This window comes from Eumetopias jubatus, unplaced genomic scaffold (genome assembly GCF_037043125.1).
Source record: "Eumetopias jubatus isolate StellerSeaLion01/CBP00866 unplaced genomic scaffold, mEumJub1_p1.0 scaffold_15, whole genome shotgun sequence".
Classification (NCBI taxonomy): domain Eukaryota; kingdom Metazoa; phylum Chordata; class Mammalia; order Carnivora; family Otariidae; genus Eumetopias; species Eumetopias jubatus.
In genome coordinates, this window is record NW_028274821.1 from 4,200,080 (window position 1) to 4,221,172 (window position 21,093).

A 21,093-nucleotide genomic window follows, 5' to 3' on the forward strand; every position below is an offset into this window, starting at 1 on the left:
GCTCTGTCTGGGGTAATAAACATTTAAATAACAAATGAAATAACTCCTCATACTCCACTAGGAGCATCCACTATGAGCTAGATACTTAGTGGGCAATTTGTATTGACATTCTCATCTAATCTTCACAGAAGCCCTACAATGTTGGTATTATTTTTCTTATTATACACACACTGAAGTTGAGGCACAGAGGCAATTCGCCTAAGAACCCCCACTATTCCCAAATTCGATTGCCTGGTAAGGAATGCCTGGGAACCGATTTCATCTGGCCAAACCCTAACTCGACCCTCAGAATACCCCTCTCAAGTCCTCCAATCTCCCCAAATATACCTGATGGTAGGTCTCCTGGGGGTATTACAGCCCTTCCCTCTCACCAAGCCTTCAAAGTTAGCAGAGCCTTTTTGCCAGCAGTATCTTCCTCACTGTTAGAAGATGCTTAAAGACAGCAATCGTGACTTAACTTCTTTCGCCCTTCTGCTTAACGGATGACAGGTGCTCAGTAACTACGCGTCCAAATTAAATGACCGGTCCTCTGGGAAACTGCTATTCTACCTTTCCCGACCCAGGTGGGCAAGTGAAAGAAACTGGGCTCCAACACTAACACCTCCGGTGGGCAGTTCCCGCCTCCACAGGCCGCCCCCTTTCCCCCGAGGTATTGTATTGCCGATGCATCTGTCTCCTCCACCGCAGGTAGCTCAAGGGCAAGATCCGTATCACCCACAAGGGTCCCCACAGCTTAGCGCGGTACCCGGAAGACAAAAACAAGCTCAAAAAATGGTTTCAGTGAACTGAAATTCAGTCCCCCAAACTAACTTTAACTTTCTAAAATAAACAAGAGGAGAAATTGTTGCGGCTGCACAGCTTTAAGTGTGAGATTCTTCAGAATGAAATGCATTCTCACTGCAGCTTCTGAAACTCCACCCACCCACCCCCCCAAACCCCGATATTTGAGTTGACAGAAAGCAATTCAGAACAAGCACAAAACCTGGAAGCAAATATCACACACCCGGTTTATTGACCTTGGCTCGTCTAGAGATGAGGGCGTGAGCTGCGTTTCTGTCTTCGGCGCTGAGTGGGACCACTTTTACAGGTAAACTGCTCCAGAGTACACCTTTAGGCACCGAAAGGACTACAAGGGTGCAAGGCTGGGGTGGGGGAGGGGAGGGGTCTCGACCCGGGCCGCTCAGCGGACACTGACGTCAGCCCAGACACTTGACCTTGCGACCCCTTCCCAGGACCCGCGGCTGCCAGCGCCGCGCCCCTCACCTCGGTTCTCCTCCTCCAGGTACCGCACCCGCAGCTCGTCCTCCGTCTTCACTTCAGAGCTGTAGCCCCTCCGCGGGGCCGAGCCCCCGACCGCGGGAGCCCAGCCCCGGGCCCATATCGCCGGGGCGACCCGCGGGCCCATTAAGTAACCCGGCAGCCTCCACCCGGGGCCAAGCCGCACACAACAAGAGGCCACCAGGCGAGCGCGGCCGGCCTGCAAGGTGCCCAAGGTCCCAGGCACCGCCGCCGCCGCCATCTTGTCTGTTTACGGCGTGGGCCTGCGGCGGCTGCCCCACCCCCGCCGCGCGCACGCTACCGCGCGCACGCCGCCGGGCACGCCCACGCCCCGCCCCTGGAGCCTCCCTCTGGCACCGAGCCCCGCCCCAGACCCCGCCCCTCGCCGCCTCGCCCCGCCCAGGTGTTCCTGCGGCCCGTGCTGTGGCCCTTGCCCCGGCCTCCCCTGCCTGGCGTGCGGGTTGGAGGCTTGTCCAGCAGAGGCAGGAGGAAGTAGCTTTCCCAGGCTGTGGAATGGTTTAGGGGAATATGTTCTATAAGAACCCGGCGCTCTCCCTCGGATACGTACTGGGGTCCTTTGTTAGCTGCAAGGGTGAGCTGACATGTTTGGCCTCAGGTTTGACTGGCTGGGTAGCAGCTCTGCGCGGGACTCCCGTTTATCCATGCATCTAAGAGCCACAAGTTTCAGTTACACGTGTCTGTGAACATGCGCAGTGCTTGCTGTGCGGAGTTCAGGAAGGGGGTGAGAACAGCCATTGCAGCCGCGGACCTCAGCCCACCACCTCAAGCAGGTGCAGTGGCCTTCCCCGAGTCCAGAGTCCTGGTAAGGCACCCTCTTCTTGACAGCATGGGCTCAGCCAAACCATATGCTGAGGTGGCATTGAGAGCATATGGCTCTTCACTCAGCCACAAACGCAGAATATCAACTTAGTGGATAGGTGTTCATCAATAGTTTGAAATGTCCTATCTAGTTTTTATCAAATCTCAGCCGACAAAAAGTGTGCTTAGGAATCCTGTTTGAAAAGTATGCTGCTTTGAGCATACTCCCACTGCCACGCAAATTTCTGCTATACATCCACCACATTTTTGGATCCTAAGCAAAACTTTCTTCAATATTATACCCTCAGCTCTGTCCAAAGTGGAAAGAAAAAGCCAGCTGGGTCCTGAGAGTGCGTCTGTTGTGGGAATGTTGTTGAGGGCACTTTTATTTGGTCTTCTGTAAAGAGCCACTTGTGAAATTTCTCTTGAAGTTTAGGACAAGGAAAAGCTTTGCTTCCCCTTTTCTGACACTCATGTTCACTTTGATGCTAGAAAACTCAAGAATTTTGGTCATAGCTCAACTGTTGCAATTATTGCAACTAATTATTGTTCACTTTTATTAGTTGCTAATTGTTTTGCTATCTTTCTGTTGGCTCATCAACAGATTATAAATTTAAATACAGGAGTTCCAGAACACCTGACACAGTGTTATTTAAAATAATATAACTTTATACAAACTTTCGGTTGTAAAATCGATAAACCGTAAGAAGTACAGCATAAGGAAGATAGTCAATACCTGGGTGGCTCAGTCGTTAAGCGTCTGCCTTCGGCTCAGGTCATGGTCCCAGGGTCCTGGGATCGAGCCCCACATCGGGCTCCCTGCTCTGAGGGAAGCCTGCTTCTCCCTCTCCCACTCCCCCTGCTTGTGTTCCCTCTCTCACTGTGTCTCTCTCTATCAAATAAATAAAATCTTTAAAAAAAAATAATGTAGAAACATTGTATAGCTGCAGATAGTAACTACACTTCTTGTGGTGAGCTTTCATGGTTCATGTAATTACCAAATAACTATGCTTTATACCTGAAACTAGTATAACATTTCCTAAAAGATAAAAATTTTTTGAATTGAGTGCTGTGACCCTTCATAAAATATTATTAAAGAAAGAAGCAAGTAGATAAGAAATACTGTTTGGTTGCTTTGAAGAGCTTTGTAACCCATCTTGTGCCACAATAATTGAATCCAGTTATAGTGATAATCTACAAGATTTTATTGTAGAGCCAGGAATGTTATACAACTCAATGGCCACAACCACATAGCATAGGGAATATAGTTAATGGTACTGTAATAGGGTTGTATGGTGACAGACAGTAGCTACCCTTGTGGTGGGCAGGGCATAAGGTATAGAGAAGGTGAATCATCATGTTGCACAGCTGAAACTAATGTAACAGTGTGTCAACTATAGAAAATTTTTAAATGAAATGGACATGATGTAAGTTTGAAAATATATTCAACTGTTTATGAAAATTTCTAAATTACCGATAGTACACATTCTATACTAAGTTTTTAATAGGGTCAGAAGAGAGATGTTCAGAAATTTGTTCAGGAACCATCAAAAAATAAACAAAGAATGTCAGAAAAATACAAATTATTTGTAAAGTGCCAAAGTTTCATATTTTAACAAAATGAAAAAGGTAAGCAAAAAATAATACAACCTCAGAAAATACTTGTGATTGATTAGAAAAACTGCAGAAAAACAATCATAGATTGTTTGGTTATATTAGAAATCCGATTAAGAAGGACAGCCCATGGTTTTGATGGGACGGAGCCTGATGGGAAAATGCAAGATAGAGACACTAGCTCCTTCCTTAATAATTTTGCTTACTGAGAGACAGTCATGAGGGTATCCCAGGCTGTGAAGTTGATTCTTAAAAGTTAATGCAGATAGCAAATATTGCCATGACCATTACATGTCAGGTCAGACAGATGTGGCTTTGGATCCCAGCTTGATAATTGCTTCACTTTGAGACAGCCATGAGTTATATAAATACTCCATGCTTCCATTTCTCCATTTGCAAGGGAGCTAGTATGATATCTGTTTCACCACACGAATTCTTTGGCCTCAGTTTCTTCGTCTAGAAAATGGGAGGGATTGTGCCCATTGTGTAGGTTGATGAAATAAGCATATAAGGCACTTGGCACCAGGAAATGAGAACCAAATAGATAATATTAGCTACCACTTATCAGCTTCCTTCTTAAATCATTTCAGACATTTAGATACGGTATTTTATTTAATGTCCAGACAACTTTGAAGTTGGTGTTATCATCCTCATTTTGCAGATGAGAGCACTGAGATTGTTACTTATCAAACCCTGCAGCTAGTACATCATGAAGCTGGAATTTGAACTTTGGTATAGCTGACTCCAGTCCCCATATTTGTAATCACTGTCATGCACAGCCTCTCCATAATGTTAAGGTGTCTCATAAAATTTAATTCCCTTTTGTTCCTTTCTAATTTTCAGTAGAAGATGTATGCCAGGAGGAGAGTGTGAGCCAGGAACATCGAGTATGGGATGAGGAAGGTAGGGCTGATGTTTGGGGATATTCTTTTACTATTACTACCATCTATCTATAAGGATTGGGACCTTTGCCTCCAGCCAGCTCTCAGCTAACACTCTTTTTGGTTTGCCACACCCCTGACATTTGTCTAATGCTTACTTCCATATAGTATTAAGCGTGTGCAATACAGGATGGCCAACCCTGAGCTGCTAGAACACAGGCAGCCTTGAATGGGAGAAGCCATCCCTCCGAGAACACGGTTCTGTTGCATAAAACATGCAGGAGAACATAGGTGTCCCGGGTAAAATAAAACGCTTGCCAGCACCTTACCAACCACAAGTGGAGAGACAAAGCTAATTTAGCAAATGCTGTGTGACGAATAAAGGAGAACTCTTGCCTGGACTTTTCTGAAAATGGGAGTATATTCTTAAAACTATCTTGCCTGAAACAATCGACGAGAAAGTAGTATATTAGCGTAAAGGCTGGGCCCCTGTATCTGAGACACCCATGAATGTGATGGGTTAGACGAGAGAGAATGTTAACAGTCCAGGCCTATAAGATGGCTTAGCTATCTTCAACATGGGGCATCCCTCTCTGGGTCTAAAGTGGCTGCTCCCTACCACCAGCAGGACAGAGAAGGGGAGTACCCAGCTCTAGAATGGGCACCCGTCCCTTCTGCTTCCCTTGGGCCACACCAGGCAGCAAAGTGGGCCTAAAAATGTGTCCTTGTGCCAGGCAACATATACCCAGCTACGATTCTATTACTACATACAATGGTAGTAATTACAGATCGTCAGCACAATCTGCTGCAGACTCTTTTGATTTTTTACTTTTAAACCAAAAGTTTCATAAATCCTGAGAGAAAGATTCACAGCCCTAAATGTGACAGGTTTCACAAGAAACAACTGGAACTGCAAACCGAAGACGTTTGTCAACATGAGCTACTGGAAATAATTGCTATTATATCTTCAGAATTGAAGAGACAGTATAAAAGATAAGCATAAGACATTGTGTACACAATCACAACCATGTTAAATCTGTGAGGATCTGCCAATACAGTGACACACAGAGATGCTTGTAATCTACATGTTCTACAATATAAAACTATGAGAAACTATTTCAAAATGATGTGTGCTCATAGATAATAAGAAAGTGATACAAAAATATATATATAATTGTCTTCAATGTGAGATCTTTGTGTAATTTTAATCTAGAGCTCTTTAAGTATTACATAGGCATTTTGAGTATCTATTACTTTAAGGCACAAAAAATGGTCACAGTACATTTCAAGAAGGGTGCAAAGTTTTACTCAAGCTTTAGTCCCAAAATAAAAATCAAAACAACAGCCCCTTTCAATTTCTTTGGGTCTCTTTTTAATGCTTTTAAATAGTCTTTTTCAAGTGTTCTCTAAGTCTCCAGAGTGGATTTCCTCTCCGGAAACTCTCCCTTTCCCACCTAACCTGGACCCTCACCTCAGAGTGGGAGGGATTGAATGGCAAACCCAGAAAACCCCATGTCCAGAGTCTTGGAGGGTTCCAGTAAGCCTCACCCAAGGACATTGTCCCCTCAGAGAAGGTATGACAGGACACCCTCTGAAGAGGCCTCTTGACTGGATACTGCACTCCACCCCCTGCCAAGATTTTGTAGGTTCCATCTCTAAGTACTGACCACGACCACATGTGCCTCTGAGCTCCCTCTACCTACAAGGCAAAAGATAAGTGTTGCACAAACAGAGAAACTGAGGCTTTAAATCACTGAGCGTTATATAGCTATACGTTGCAGAGCAAAGAATCAAACACTCGACTCTAGAATCTGAGTTATTACTTATTGCCTTGTATTGTCTGCTTTTCTCGGGTGATCATCAGGGCTCTGCCCTACCCATTGCCACTCCCACTCCCCGCTGTGGGGAACTTGACCATTCGCCTCTGTTATCCTCTCATTTGGAAACTTCACCTTCTGCATTAGATCCTCTGTGGTCATGATTTCCCTGATATTGCCTCTTCCTCCTGCCAACCACATAGTTGCCAATTGTGTATGCACTCATACACACAAACATACAGACACACATACTCTAGGCTCTGAAGATACATGCCACCATTGTCTAGGGGGGTGGGAGGGATGGGGACATTGGAGGATGTTGGGTAGAGGACATATAGCTTCATTTGGAGTGATGGAGAGGTCCTAAAATCGACTACTGATGTTTGCATACCTCTGAGAATATACTAAAAACCATTGAATTGTATATTTTAAATGGATGAATTGTATGGTATGTGGAATTATATTTCAATAAAAAGAGGAGGTGGATGAGGGCTTCTAGAGGATAAGGCCGGTTCTATATCTGAGACAGAGAAAACACAAGGCAAGTCCAGACTCTCTTGTGCCAGAACACAATGAGGTGCTGAAAGACTGGCAGAGGTGAGAAAGACACAGATTGAAGGAGATCTCTCTGGCCAAATCTGGGACGAGGGGGGCATCAATAGGAATAATGCCGGTAATGGATACCAACATTTAGAATTTCTTTTTAAGTCAGTGAACAATTAAGTGAATGTCTGGCTGATGATGGAGGCCAGTTTCTCCCTGTTGGAGTGGGAGAATACAGATAAGCCAGCCAGGGGAGGTGCTGGGATTACTGGTGTGATAAGAGAATAGCATTGGAGACATCCAATGACATCAACTAAACATGAACTCATGTTTAGTTTAGTATGGATGCAGATGATTACATATAGAAATATTTAGATATGTGCATATACACTGTTTAGTACATACACATATACATCCTTGCTCTCAGCTGAGATGATCCGGAAGCAATGGTAGCCCAGTAGCAATGAGCACACTTAGTGCCCAGATCTTGGTTTCTAAAACCATTCTTCAGTAAAAGTGCTCCTTGTAGAAACAGCTGATTTTAGGACTGGGGCATTATAGAAAATATACGGGATGAGCCAGAAGGATGTTGTAGAATCAGAAAGTAAAAAGTGCTAAGAAACAAAACAAAACAAAGAAACCCACAATCATGGGAGTATGTCAAAGAGACTCAGAAACCAAGTGAAACACCTCCCCATTGGCCAGATCTGGAACTAGTTGAACAAAAATAAAGTAGTATAAGATTATTACCCAAAGCAGAAAATAAGTATCCACAAATCCCACTGATGTAAAATAAATGATTGAATAAATAAATGGGAGAGAAGAGACAAATCTCCCAAGTAGAATTCCAAATACCTTACATAGACACTGCCCTCAAGGAGGAAAAGCATAACCACTATTTAAGTGTGGGCTGCACACTTCCTCCCATTCTGCCCTTAAGCCCATCCAGTGAGTTTTTTAAACTTCAGAGCTGGAGATTGGTGAGATTTCTTATTTGATCATTTCTTCTGAGCACATTTCCATTTAAAATTTTGAGCATATTTATAATAGCTGCTTATCTGCTAATTCAAACATCTGGGTCATCTTGAGGTCTGTCTCCATAGTTTATATTTTCTCTTGTGCAGAAGCTCTGCAAGTATGGTTTGCAGACTCCTGGCATTCCCCGACATGCTTTCAGGGGACCTGCAAGGTTAAGACTATTTTCATGATAATACTAAGGTGTTATTTGCCTGTTTCAATATGTTGACATTCGCAATGATGGCACAAAAGCAGTTGTCAATTAAACTCGCATGAATCGAGGCAGTAGCTGTACTGTACTACTGGACAGTTACTTAAGAATTTATTTGATAAAGCCAGATAAGCTCTTGGTTTCTTTCAATCTCAACCTTTGAGTGCACATCGTTTTAATATTCCATGCAACAAGCTGTGACTCATGCATAAGTCACTTTTGCTGCATAATGAAGCAGATAGAAAAAGCACTTTTGTGGTTGATTCAGCAGCACTAGCTGATTCTTTCATGAAACACCATTTCTATTTGAAAGAACAATAGGTAGTCACATTGGTTTCTCAGAATTTAGTATTTGCTAGGTATTTTCTTAAAAAAAAAAAAAAAAGAACGATGTGAGTGTGCAACTTCAAAGAAAGTGACTATTTTTGGCCCACAGTGAAATTTGAAGTTTCAGGTGAAAATTGAAATTTTGAAAAACTTATCCACCACTATCTTGAGCATAAGAGTTTCTTGATATTTAAAGATTTGCCTGGTGAGATCAGTGATGATATTAGTGACTGATTTTTTTTTAAATATTAAACAATGAAGTGTGCCAACATTTGGAAGATCTACATAACTCAGTGAGTCAGTATTTTACAAATGGCCAAAGCTAATGTTGCACATTGTGCACGAATAAAAAATCCATTCAAAGTGCAATATAAAATAATGGACTTTAATATAATAGAATGTGAAACACAACAGACTGTAATATAGTTTCAAATTTCACATTGCAACAAACCTTTAAGAAACTATCATTTGTCAAATTTTAGTTATGGAATATCCACAATCATCTGGAAAGGCTATTAAAACTATGGGAGACCACATTATCTTCACACCTAAACAGAACCAAAATATTGCAATAGATTGAATGCAGAAGGAAATATGAGAATCTTGCTAACTTTCCATTAAACCAGACATCAAAGAGATTTGAAAAAATATACATAATGCCACTCTTCTCATTAATTGTTTCTGTTTTGGAAAATATAGTTTTTTTCATGAACATGGGTTATTCACATTAACATGTATGAGGTTTTTTTTTAATTAGTAAATATTTTTAGATTTTGTTTTAATTTCTATTAAGGTAAATATCAATAGATATAGTATGCATAACAAAATCCTGGTAGGATCCTCAGTAATTTTTTAAAAATATTTTATTTATTTATTTGACAGAGAGAGAGAGAGAACAAGCAGGGGGAGCGGCAGGCAGAAGGAAAGGGAGAAGCAGGCTCCCTGCTAAGCAGGGAGCCTGATGCAGAGCTTGATCCCAAGACCCTGGGATCATGACCTGAGCTGAAGGCAGATGCTTAACCGACTGAGCCACCCAGGCGCCCCAATCCTCAGTAATTTTTGAATGTTAAAGGGGTCCTCAGTTCAAAAAGTTTGAGAGATAACTGCTTTTAATATGGGTCATATTTTTCTGTTTATTCGTGTGTCTGATAATTTTGGGTTATATTCTGGACATTGTGTGATCGATTATAGACTGGATTCTATTGTTCATCTAATAGTATTGATTATTTTGTTTTAGCAAGTAGTTAACTTATCTGAACACAAACTCTGCCTCTCTTACACTGGGCAGTAGCAGAGATCTCATTAGTTCTTTTAGCCTTAGTTAGCTGCATTGCTTGGAATCTGCCATGCTTATGCATCATTCAGGGACCAATCAGAGATTTGGGGAGCATTTACACACATAAGTCAGGACACCTGCTCTGTAGCTCTGTCCTGAGATTTCTCCCTTTATTTTCCAGCTTGTGTGGTTACCCCAGAGTTTCTCCTCTGATATCTCAACCAGTATATCTGCAGGTTTTGGAGTTTTAGCCACCATGAATAGCAGAAACTGAGACTTGTCCTTAGGCAAAAAGCAGGAGACTCACCAGTATTGTACTTTTCTCCCAGGTGTCAACTCCCCTCCAGTTTCTTCCTGCTTTTTCCTCTGCAGTGCCTTCAGCTAGTTGATTTTAAATTTTGTCCATATGAGTTAGTCCACCATTACCAGAACAGAGCTCCAAACAAAGGCAAAAATAATTCAGTTGTACTTTTGAGGAAAAAAAGTTTACTGTGTTTAATATCACAATGCCCAGGATCTTTTAGCAAGTTACTTAAAAAATAGAGTCGGGGGAAGGGAGACTTTTCCCATTCCTCTTGTGCATTTTTTTTACCGTTTACATTTTAACATCATTTTCATATATTATTTGAAAATTTTAAAAATGTAAAGGAAGAAAAAAGGAAGAGAAGTTAAAAATATATTGCAGAACCTAAGGTCACTTTTTCAGGTAACAGCATGGCAAGAGCGTGGCCTTGGGATTCAAACTACATAAATTTCAGTGAAAGTGATGCCTCTTATTAGCAGCATGAGCTTAAGTGATGGACTTTCATCTATAAGATGGAGAAAATAGCATTATTTGCTCTCTACAGTTGTTTGAGGATTAAGTGAGATAGTATATGTAAAGCACTTAGTACTGTAGAGCATATTAAAAACATCCTATAAATGTTAGATTTTATTACTATTATTTTTAAGAGACAGTTATTTTAGCACTGAGCAGTGATCTCCAAGACAATATACACTTTGGGGTAGGATAAAAATATTAAGACTTATGCTTATGTTTTACCCCTTTCTATAACTGTTATTTGTGCATGTTTATATGCACAGATGTGAAATTATATGCTTACCATTTTTTACCCTATTCTTGATGGTATGTGTGATTTTTTTTTTTAAAAATTGGAGACTATTGGCTCAGAGATTCAGTCAAAACCCAGAAGCATATTTATATTCTCGCAGAAGAATTTTCATTCTCAAAATGAAGCTTCTTTTATGCAGGCCACAAAATATTTTCAAATCATTAATTAATTATTTCAAGTTTGCCAACATGTACTGGGGGATGGGAATATTCCCACTTTAGACTCTGCTCCAAAAAGCCAGTGTGCTACATTTATCTGCAACCCCAAGCAGTCAATGAAAGTTCCTTTGTCAAGCCCCCATATCAAGAGCAGTGTGTTGCCTTGGATACTTAGTTTATATTAAGCAACTGAATTTATAAATAATTCAGGAAATGAGACAGACCTTGTTTTAATCAGCAGCATTCCTATAGATGCGTCCAATAGCAAAACTATGTATGTCATCTCATCTAAAGTCACTTGATAGTTACACATCTCCAAATTAGAAAATTGGGGCTTGGGAAACGTGGAAGAAAGAACTCTTGACTTTTAATCCCCATTAATCAGCAATGGTGCAGACCATCTGTGTTTCCCCACACATTTGTCGTGTGTTATGTTTGTGAGCAGCTACCACTCAGGAGGTTGATCCAGAGGACGTGCCACGGTGGAGCCTCTGCCTTTTTTCTAAAAACAGGTAGTGGTTCAGGAGGAAAGAGAGACAGTGTGAAAATTTTGCTGGAAATAGTAATCACATTGAAAGAAAAGGAGAAAGCCCAAGAATGACATACTTACGAAATGGATTAATTTTTAAACAACTGAGATGTCTCCTTCAAGCGTGAGAGGTTTTGGGATGCAGAGCCCAAGGGAGGGACGGCGCAGTCTGGAAGCTCTTTTGATTGATGTCAGCTTCGAGACAGTCTATCATTACCCAGCAAATGCCCTGGAATCTTCTGGCCTTTAGAGCCAAAAGTCATGTTCAGCCCCAAAGAGAAAGCCAACTTTATTTCCCATTAAATGTGAGCATCAGAACTTGTATTTTTCACAGGCACATCCCTGTAATGCTGCTGGTACATAGGTTAACTAGGGAAAATGTAATCCAGAGCCAAATGTCAAGTTTTGCTGTTTGGGGTTGAACACTCTTCTTTTTCAAGTCCATGGGCCAGGACTGATTTCTAAATTCTGTTGAAGAATGTCTGTGGCTCTTATGTATATTCTCAGGATCAACACCTAACTCCTGCTAGATTGTAAGATCCTGGAGAACAGCCCCTTGTACATCATACTCACCATAACATCCCAGGGACCTCTATGATGCCTGAGACAAATTGGATGCTTGAAAATATTTGTTCTTGGGGCACATGGGTGGCTCAGTCGGTTAAGCATCTGACTTCAGCTCAAGTCATGATCTCAGGGTCCTAGGATTGAGCCCCACGTCTGGCTCCCCACTCAACAAGAAGTCTGCTTCTCCCTCTGCCCGTCCCCCCCACCAAACTGGTGCTCTCTCTGTCTCTGTCTCTCAAATAAATAAATCTTAAAAAAAGAAAAAAGAAAAAAAATATTTGTTGTTCTTGTTGAACAAATGAAAATAAGGTCTGTGGCTTTCCATGAAGTCAGAACTAGGACTAGAAACCCCCAAAATTACTTCTAAATTTTAGACATATCTCTAGACCCAACATGTGGCTTTTAAACTAGAATTGTAAAGTAGGCAGTGTCAATCTGGTATTTTTGTACTAATTCTCACAGAGTAAATAATTAAATTGTTATTTCTTTAATTATAACATGTTTTAAACACTTCATTCTTCAGTGGGGTCCATGAATTAAACGACAATATTTAAAGATATTTTTAGATGTTAAAATATCTACACATTTTAAGCTATTTTTTTAGTTAAAGGATTATTTTAACTTTGTGCTTTAAGTATCACAGATTGTTGTACTTATGTCTGACAAAGTTAAATTCTGTGATCAATATATTCTTCAGCAAGCAAGGCAGTGTTGATTTAATAATGTGAACTTTCATAATGAAATTGAGTTGCCCAGAAAGTTCTGCTAGAACTCTGTTGCTAGAAAATGCAACAACAAATTATCTTGACATTATGTGTGCCAACAGAACACCGGGCTCTTGTGCCCAGGTGCAGATGGGCCCTGGGCCCCCCGTTTGGGAGCTCCAACAGCTTACAACACCACTTATATACATCATCAATATTAAGAATGGTTTTCTACTCTCAACTATTGGGTGACGTTGCAAAATTAATGGCAATCCACACCTTATGCCAGTGGTTCTCAGTCCCTAGCTGAACAATAGAATTACCTAGGAAGCTTAACTAATAATAATAATAATAATAATAATAATAATAATAATAATACACATATCTATGGAGTCATCTCTTCCTAAATAGAGTACTGGAAATCCTAATTTTGTCCCTTGGGAAGTCTGTTTGGTATCTGGTGCCATTTTTTATTGAGGTTGTTTTTCTTCCCACTTCTAGAAAACCCAATTTCTGATGTGTAGTTTATGAAACCATCTGTAAGTGATAAGACTGAATAGCTCTGAGTTGTCCATGGTATTTAATTAGAATGTTGAAGAGTGGAATCCCCTATTTGGGAGGAACTTATGATCAGCAAGGATATTGACAAGTGCCCAGAGCCTTTGGTTTCTTTTGTTAAGTATGTATTATAGTTGCCAGCAAATTACAAGGGTTTCGTATCTAAGAATAAACATCAGCTCTTGAACAGTTTTGCCTCAATCATTATGCACAAACCCATGTATGTTCTGCTCAACCTGAAAAGCAAACAGTTATTGAAACGCTCATATTGATGACATTTTAACACCACGTAATTAATCACTTTCTCTTTTTTGATCTGCCAGTTTTGTTTTCATTGTGGACCTAGATCAGGGAAGGGAAATATCAAAAGAGAGTTGTCAAACATTTAAGCACATCAAGATATGAACATATGTCCTAGTTTTCTAAAGAAAAGAAATAATTAAAGCCAGAAAAGCAAGGTTTAAATTAAGCATACTGGTAAGTAAACATAGCTTTTTAGAAATTAGGAACTTTTGTTTAAAATGATTCAAGAGGGGCGCCTGGGTGGCTCAGTCAGTTAAGTGTCTGCCTTCGGCTCAGGTCAGGATCTCAGGGTCCTGGGATCGAGTCCCGCATCAGGTTCCCTGCTCAGCAGGGAGTCTGCTTCTCCCTCTGTCCCTCCCCACCCTCGTGTTCTCTCTCTCAAATAAATAAAATCTTTAAAAATAAATAAATTAATTAATTAATTAATTAAAATGATTCAAAACATCAGTGCAAAGCTACAAACAGTGAATAGTCTCCCAAAGTTCTACTCTTCAGGAGATAAGAGTTAACTATATAGTTCTGTCCTCCACAGAGACAAAGAACTTTTTTGTTGTTTCCTGGGTTTTTTAGGTAACACTATATTCAAAGATCAAAATAATATTTTTCTGAACGATTCATTCTCCTCTTTATCATTCATAAGCTTTTTCAGTTAAACACATTTTACATGCATGTTTATTTATTTAAATACACACACATGCATGTATGTAGTTGGATGAAAACTTAAAGTCTTAATTGCAGCCTTTTAAAACAAGTTAACCGTATCAATGTAGTGTACCAGGCAAAATATATGCCACATACATTTATTGTCTTAATTGGAACTTCACAGAAAGCAAGTATGTATTAATAGAGTGATGGATCATTTTTATAATCTGTATTTATGCACTTTAATCCCCAAAGATTTCAGGTGACAATGTTATTCATGAACTTAATTTAATATTAGTCCCAGGTGTTAAAATCAAAAGATCTCAAAAATTACATCTGATGTGTAATATAATCATCAATTTTCAAAACAAAGGATGATGTTTAAAAATCACGTGCAGATAGCAAAAGTGAAATAACCAAGTTAAAATGATATGCACTATTTTTTGGAGTTTACAAAAACCAATTCTTTTATAAAATGGCAGTTATTCTTTAGTTAAATACATGTTTATATTTTCATGCCCTAAAATATTTTGTGTAAAGAATAATTTATCTGACCCATAAAACCAACAGAGGAAATTAGAAGGTTTAAAGTAATGAGGTTAGAGAGAAGATACACAGCTACTTTTTAACTCAGAATTGCCAAACTAATACAATTTGTCCGAGGATTCGTGTAAGACAGCTATATCACTCCTGCCATTTTTAATACAATTTATACACCTCTGCACTTACCAACAAAATTTTTGAGCTTGTTTAACTTACACCTAAGAGTATTAACTTCTTTTTTTTAAAGATTTTATTTATTTATTTGTCAGAGAGAGAGAGAATAAGCAGGGGGGAGTGGCAGGCGGAGGGAGAAGCAGACTCTCTGCTGAGCAGGGAGCCCAATGCGGGACTCGATCCCAGGACCCTGGGATCAAGACCTGAGCTGAAGGCAGACACTTAACTGAGCCACCCAGGCATCCCTCTATTCACTTTTTAAAGTATTTTTTCTGCCTTTTGGTCAATCCAGGTATGCAGAGGCTTAGTTATTGTTACAGATTTCCTCTTGGCCACTTCTGTGAGAGAGGGGCTTATCTTGAAACAGCAGCATCCTTAAAACCTCAAAAGTTTATTTTGTTGTGCACCCTGTTTTTTTTGTTTTTAGAGCTCTGACCTATTTTTTTAATTTATTTTTTAAGCTTTTTAAAATTTTTTATTTACAAATGAAGTATAGTTGACATACAATATTATATTAGCTTCAGGTGTACAACATAGAGATTGGACAGGTCTATCCATTACTCAGTGCTCACCAAGGTAAGTACAGTCACCATCTGTCACCATACAAGGTCATTATAGTATTATTGACTGTATTCCCTATACTGCACTTTTCATCCCCATGACTTATTTATTTTATCACTGGAAGTTTTTTCTTAATCTCCTTTATTTTGCCTATACCCCTACCTCCTACCCCTCTGGGAACCACCACTTTGTTCTCTGTATTTATGGGTCTCTTTTTGCTTTGCTTATTTTGATTTTTAGATTCCACATATAAGTGAAATCATATGGTATTTGTCTTTCTCTGTCTGACTTATTTCACTTAGCATAATACTTTCTAGGTCCAGCCATGTTGTCACAAATGTCAAGATCTCATTTTCTATGGCTGAGTAATACTCTGGTGTGTGTGTGTGTGTGTGTGTGTGTGTGTGTGTGTGTGGACACACATGCCCCCTCTTCTCTATCCATCCATCTATCGATGGACATTTGGTTGCATACGCATGTGTGTGTGTGAGTGTGAGAGAGAGAGTATGTGAAATGGGTGTCTATGCAGATTCAGACTGGGACAGATTTTTAGCCCCAAAGCCTACTTGCCAGCATGAAACAGAGATAAGAAAGCATGGTTATCAGAAACAGCAATTTCTAGCTAAAAGGATGGATGGCAGGAGAGAGTGAAGGGCTTGCGTAGCTTGCTCATAGGACGATCTGCTCTCGTTGGGTCCTCACTCTAGGCTGTTGTAAATAATGTTGCAACAAGCATAAGGATGCATGTATCTTTTGAATTAATGTTTTCATTTTCTTTGAGTAGTAGTAGAATTACTGGATCATATGGTAATTCTATTTTTAATTTTTTTAAGGAACCTCCATACTGTTTTCTACAGTGTTTGCACTGGTTTACGTTCCCACCTATTTTTAATTGGTGCTTCATAACTCTCTCTAGGCCAAAGGAGTCAAAGAAACTTCGAGCACTTCCCACGTGGAGGGATGGAGAAGTGGAAGCCTTCTCCCCTCGCACAAGCCCGGTTGGTGCCGTCACTGGGGAGAGGTGTGTGGACAGTGGCAGGAGGGACGGCCACTGTGAACTGTGAGTTTGTACCCATGATAGTGAGATGGTGTTCCGCTGCTCTGTGTGATAGCTGCCTGTGCCCGTCCACCATCTCTGGCTTGCTTTATCTCATGATTCCGTTTCTCCCTTGATGGATGGAAGGCTCGCTCCCTTGGATGGCTGTTAAAATGGCTTTCTTGGTCAGGGAATGTGTCTTTGTTCAGCCCTCATTTTCAAAGAAATTTTTCCTTGGTGTTCTGAGGTTTCAGGAGCACAATTTGCTATCTTCTGTGAGATAGTGTGTCTTGTCCAACTGGTGTATTTCTTTCCTTTCTGAGCTACTTCACCCATTGCCTCCTGTGTTATGGCTCCGGATATTTCCTTTAAGGTGTGCGTGGGGCCACATACCACCCATCCCTTGGAAATGTTGTGACTTTTAGTTGTACTGCTCTACCCTATCGCCAACAACATCTCAGTGTATAGTCTGTCAATTTGCACACCAAGTATTAGACAACTTGGTATTGTTTAGGACTCAGTGCAAAATACAGTTATGCATTGTTGCAATGATAGCTTGTAATTGAGCCGACTTGGTCATCTCCCCAACCTTGGTTGACTGTGATCTTGCAGCAGCGGGTGAAGAATGGAGGCCTTCCAGGCAACCCAGGTATCAGCACAGCACCAGGCCAGGGAGGCCCGAGGCCCAGGGGCTTCCCCTCAGGTTTGTCAAGGCCAGCAAGCCCCCTGGCTGGGAGGTGGTAGCCTCACACAGGAATGGTGAGTCACACGTTCTGGTTCAGGCCACACTGCGCTGTACCTCTTCACTATATAGGAGTCGAGAGCCCGGGTCCCCCCAAGTCTGGCCAGGGGTATTTGTGGCCCACTGCACTAGGGGTTGTCATTGTTTCTCACTGTTTTCCACTTAGTGTCTCAGTTTGCTGTTATGCCCAACATACTGTCCGAGGACCCGTGCGCGCATGAGCGTGTGTGAGTGTGAGAGAGAGAGTATGTGAAACTGGTGTCTATGCAGATTCAGACTGGGACAGATTTTTAGCCCGAAAGCCTACTTGCCAACATGAAACAGAGATAAGAAAGCATGGTTATCAGAAACAGCAACTTCTAGCTAAAGGGATGGACGGCAGGAGAGAGTGAAGGGCTTGCGTAGCTCGCTCACAGGACGATCTGCTGTCATTGGGTCCTCACTCTAGGCTCCTGGGTGTTCCCACGACCTCACGGAGGGGTGGCTGGAGGTGAGAATACACATTCGCTCTGTGTGGTCTTCCTGTGAGAGAGCCATTGTTTCCGTGTTTCCCCCATAACATCTGGTCTTAAACCCCCTCCTCTGATGACGTCCGGTGACTCTTGTTCCTGTTCAGCTGTTCAGATTTTTTCCCCTTTAGTACTTTTTTTCCCACTTTTTCCCCACTTTTCGTACTTTTTCTTCCAGGTTTGCAATAAGTGACAGAGTTTTGTTTTTTTTGTTTGTTTTGATGATCAATGAATCCCCGAAGTTTCCCAAGAAAGAGGAAAAAAAAGAATAAGAAGGAAGCACAACACACCTATTAGGATGGTTAAAGTGAAGAACCCCAACGGCACCAAGGGCCGGCAAGGATGTGCAGCAAGCGGAACCTGGGGAGGGCTCAGCAGGGTCCCCCAGAATTCAATGGATACTTACTAGATGGCCCTGCAGTCCCACTCCTGGGGTCTTACCCTCGAGAAATAAAACGTCCTTTTCACGCAGAATCTTGTACAAGCTCTACCCGTAATCGTCAGAAACTGGACACAACCCAAATGTCCTCTGGCGCGTGAGAGAATGGACAGACGGCGGGACCGCTGCAGCACTGGATTCTGCTCGGCGACGAGGAGAGACGTGGGACTGACACCCTCAGCACATGGGGTCCGTCTTGGGGCCCTGGCTCAGGGCATCAAGTGTGGGGTGATTCCATTTGCAAGACATTCTTGGAAAGACAAACCTACAGTGACGGAGTGGCCGGGGGCAGAGTCTTCTTTCCCCCACTGTTAACTCATTATGTTTCCCAAGACTTGATCCAGTTCTTTACTCCTTAAAGTCTGACTTTTTGTAAGTTCCTCGTTTTGTGACAGGCGACAGGGCCATGGGCAGTATCTTTGGGTTTGCGAATCACACTCTGTGCCGTGGACCATAGTGGTCCTCTCTCTGCCCCCAGGCGGAGTGGGGAGCTGGGGTGCCCGAGCAGAGCCCCCTCTGGGGTCAGCTCCCAGAGAGGCAGGCGCTGCTCAGCTGGACATCTGCCACACATCTATGCCCGCGCTCCTCACAGCTTACCAACCCCGAGGACATCGCCTTTGGCTTTGGGTTTTCTGGGGGTTTATTTCTCTATAAATTTGATCAGGCCTCCATTTAGTTTTGACCTGGATTTATTTCCTAACCCCCTGCTTTAATGCCTTTTTTATGCTAGACTAGTCAGTTTTTTCACGGTCTCCTAGGTTGATGGTCTTCCTCTTAAATATTGCTTTAATTTCACAGAGCATTTCTGCAGTGTGACCTGGTTCTTCCTGCGCACCCAGCTGGGATTCATCCCATCTTCATCGCCAACTGGACACCAGCAGCCAAGCGATCCCAGACGCCCCAGTGCAGACAGTCTCATTGGCCAAATTAAGCTGCTCCATGCACTTTGATTGTGAAGTCAGTTAAAACACACGGCAAGGAGCAAAGGAAAAGAAGTAGGGTTCATTAATGGGCTCAGGGAAGGGTGCAAGCAGGGCGGTGGGATTCACTCCCTGAATCCTGGTGGCACTGTGTTAATGTCAGGTGTGTGTCTGTCTCTCTCTGCCACACGAAGCGTCCCAGCCCTGTCTCCTCCCAGCAAGGAGACCCCATCAGAGCAGGGCCCTGCAGCCAGACATCCCTGTCCCAGGCACTACACGAGCCTGCAAAGTGGCCCAGGGTTCTATTTGTGTTTCCCAGACTGCCCACACAGAGGACCACAAAGGGTGGTTGAAGGGAAAACCTCATGAATATTTAGAGTCACAAATTGCAGGTACCCTTTCACCTTTTCGTTCCCTCTCTGCTTATGAACCTCTCTCTACTGGACGTATCCAGGGATGCCGCCAACGGCTTTCATTCTACATACTGACACTTACTCAACTTACATCTTTCCCTTTTCTTGTTTTCTCATCTTCGACAGCAGCACTGCATAGTAACAAACGAGACCAAAAATGCACATTACGTTATGCTCCCCCCACCACAACGTGCCGAGAAAAGGGGTAGGGGGTGGGAGAGTCAACATACATGTTTGTGTTATCAAGGGGTCTCCTCTCTTACTCTGATCACTGTTAGGGCTCTTAGCAAATGTGGTTTTCCTTCTGCATCCAAATGGGCTCGCTAGTACGAGGCTCCAGAACCAGAGCCTCTTCCTCAGTCACTGACAAAACTGAACAGCCCCTCAAGCTGTTAGAACTGTTGGCCTCCCCATCTGTGGGGGACCTGGTCCCCTAAAACCCCAGGCATGGAGGAGCAGAGAAAGCCCATTTCTCCAGACGGGTACAACCCAAAGAGAGAAAACAAGAAAGGAAGGGGCTAAGCCACAGACCCCCTCTACCCAAATGACCAATCAAAATCTTTTTACTATAAAGTGAGGATTCAGGGGTGCCTAGGTGGCTCAGTTCATCAAGCGTCTGCCTTCGGCTCAGGTCACGATCTCAGGGTCCTGGGATCAAGCTCTGCATCCGGCTCCCTGCTCAGCAGGGAATCTGCTTCTCCCTCTCTCTCTGCTCCTCCCCCTCCTTGTGCTCTCTCTCTCTCTCTCTCTCTGTCAGATAAATAAATAAATAAATCTTTAAAAAAAATAAAGTGAAGATCCAGAACACTACAAAAAACAAACAAACAAACAAGTATGTGGCCTAATGATTTATTGTAAGGTATATACTTGAAACCACTACCCAAGTCAAGAAACAGAGCTTTGCCATCCAGCCTAGAAGTGGCTTCCGTGTGTCCCCTCCTCCTGCAAATAACTGTTGCAGTAACAGAACCACCATCCTGACTTTGATGCTGACCGGTCCGATGAGCCCTTTGTCCTCCCTGGGACAAGGAAAGAGTGGAAGGGGCCCAGAATGTCACTCCAGCAAGCTCCCTCCATGTAGAAACCAGAGGAGTGATGTTAGGAGGTTTCAGCTTCCAATTTCTGGTCACCATGGAGTCTTATCAAAGCACATTATTCCTGTGTCATACCTTTTTGATTGCTATATCTGTTTAAATATTGCATATATTACCTTAAAATAGTACTAAGATCCTTATTTTTGACACTTAAAATAGCTCCAGCTTTCTTCTTAAGAGTAAGAACTGTAAACAGCCTTATCCCTATAAATGCACACATACCATATACTTTTGGCCCCGTGCCTCTCCGAGGTGTTTCATATGTACTTAATTCTTGTATGGACTATTATGTGGCTGATACTTTGA

General features: G+C 42.2%; 1 protein-coding gene and 1 long non-coding RNA gene across 7 annotated transcripts in view; one reads left to right on the top strand and one right to left on the bottom strand.

Annotated features, from left to right (window-relative positions):
• Positions 1-1,549, bottom strand: part of AUH (AU RNA binding methylglutaconyl-CoA hydratase) — a 269,714-nt gene extending 268,165 nt beyond the window's left edge. For all 6 annotated transcript variants that reach the window (XM_088019055.1, XM_088019054.1, XM_088019053.1 and 3 more), the window contains exon 1: positions 1,264-1,549. In XM_088019055.1, coding sequence (XP_087875181.1) covers positions 1,264-1,519 — 256 coding nt within the window. In that variant the 5' untranslated portion in view covers positions 1,520-1,549. The remainder of the gene's footprint in view (positions 1-1,263) is intronic.
• On the top strand, positions 964-21,093 carry LOC114219769 (uncharacterized). Its single transcript, XR_003611457.2, has 4 exons — positions 964-1,087; positions 4,555-4,614; positions 16,551-16,694; positions 18,164-21,093. It is a non-coding gene; the product is annotated as an uncharacterized LOC114219769 (long non-coding RNA).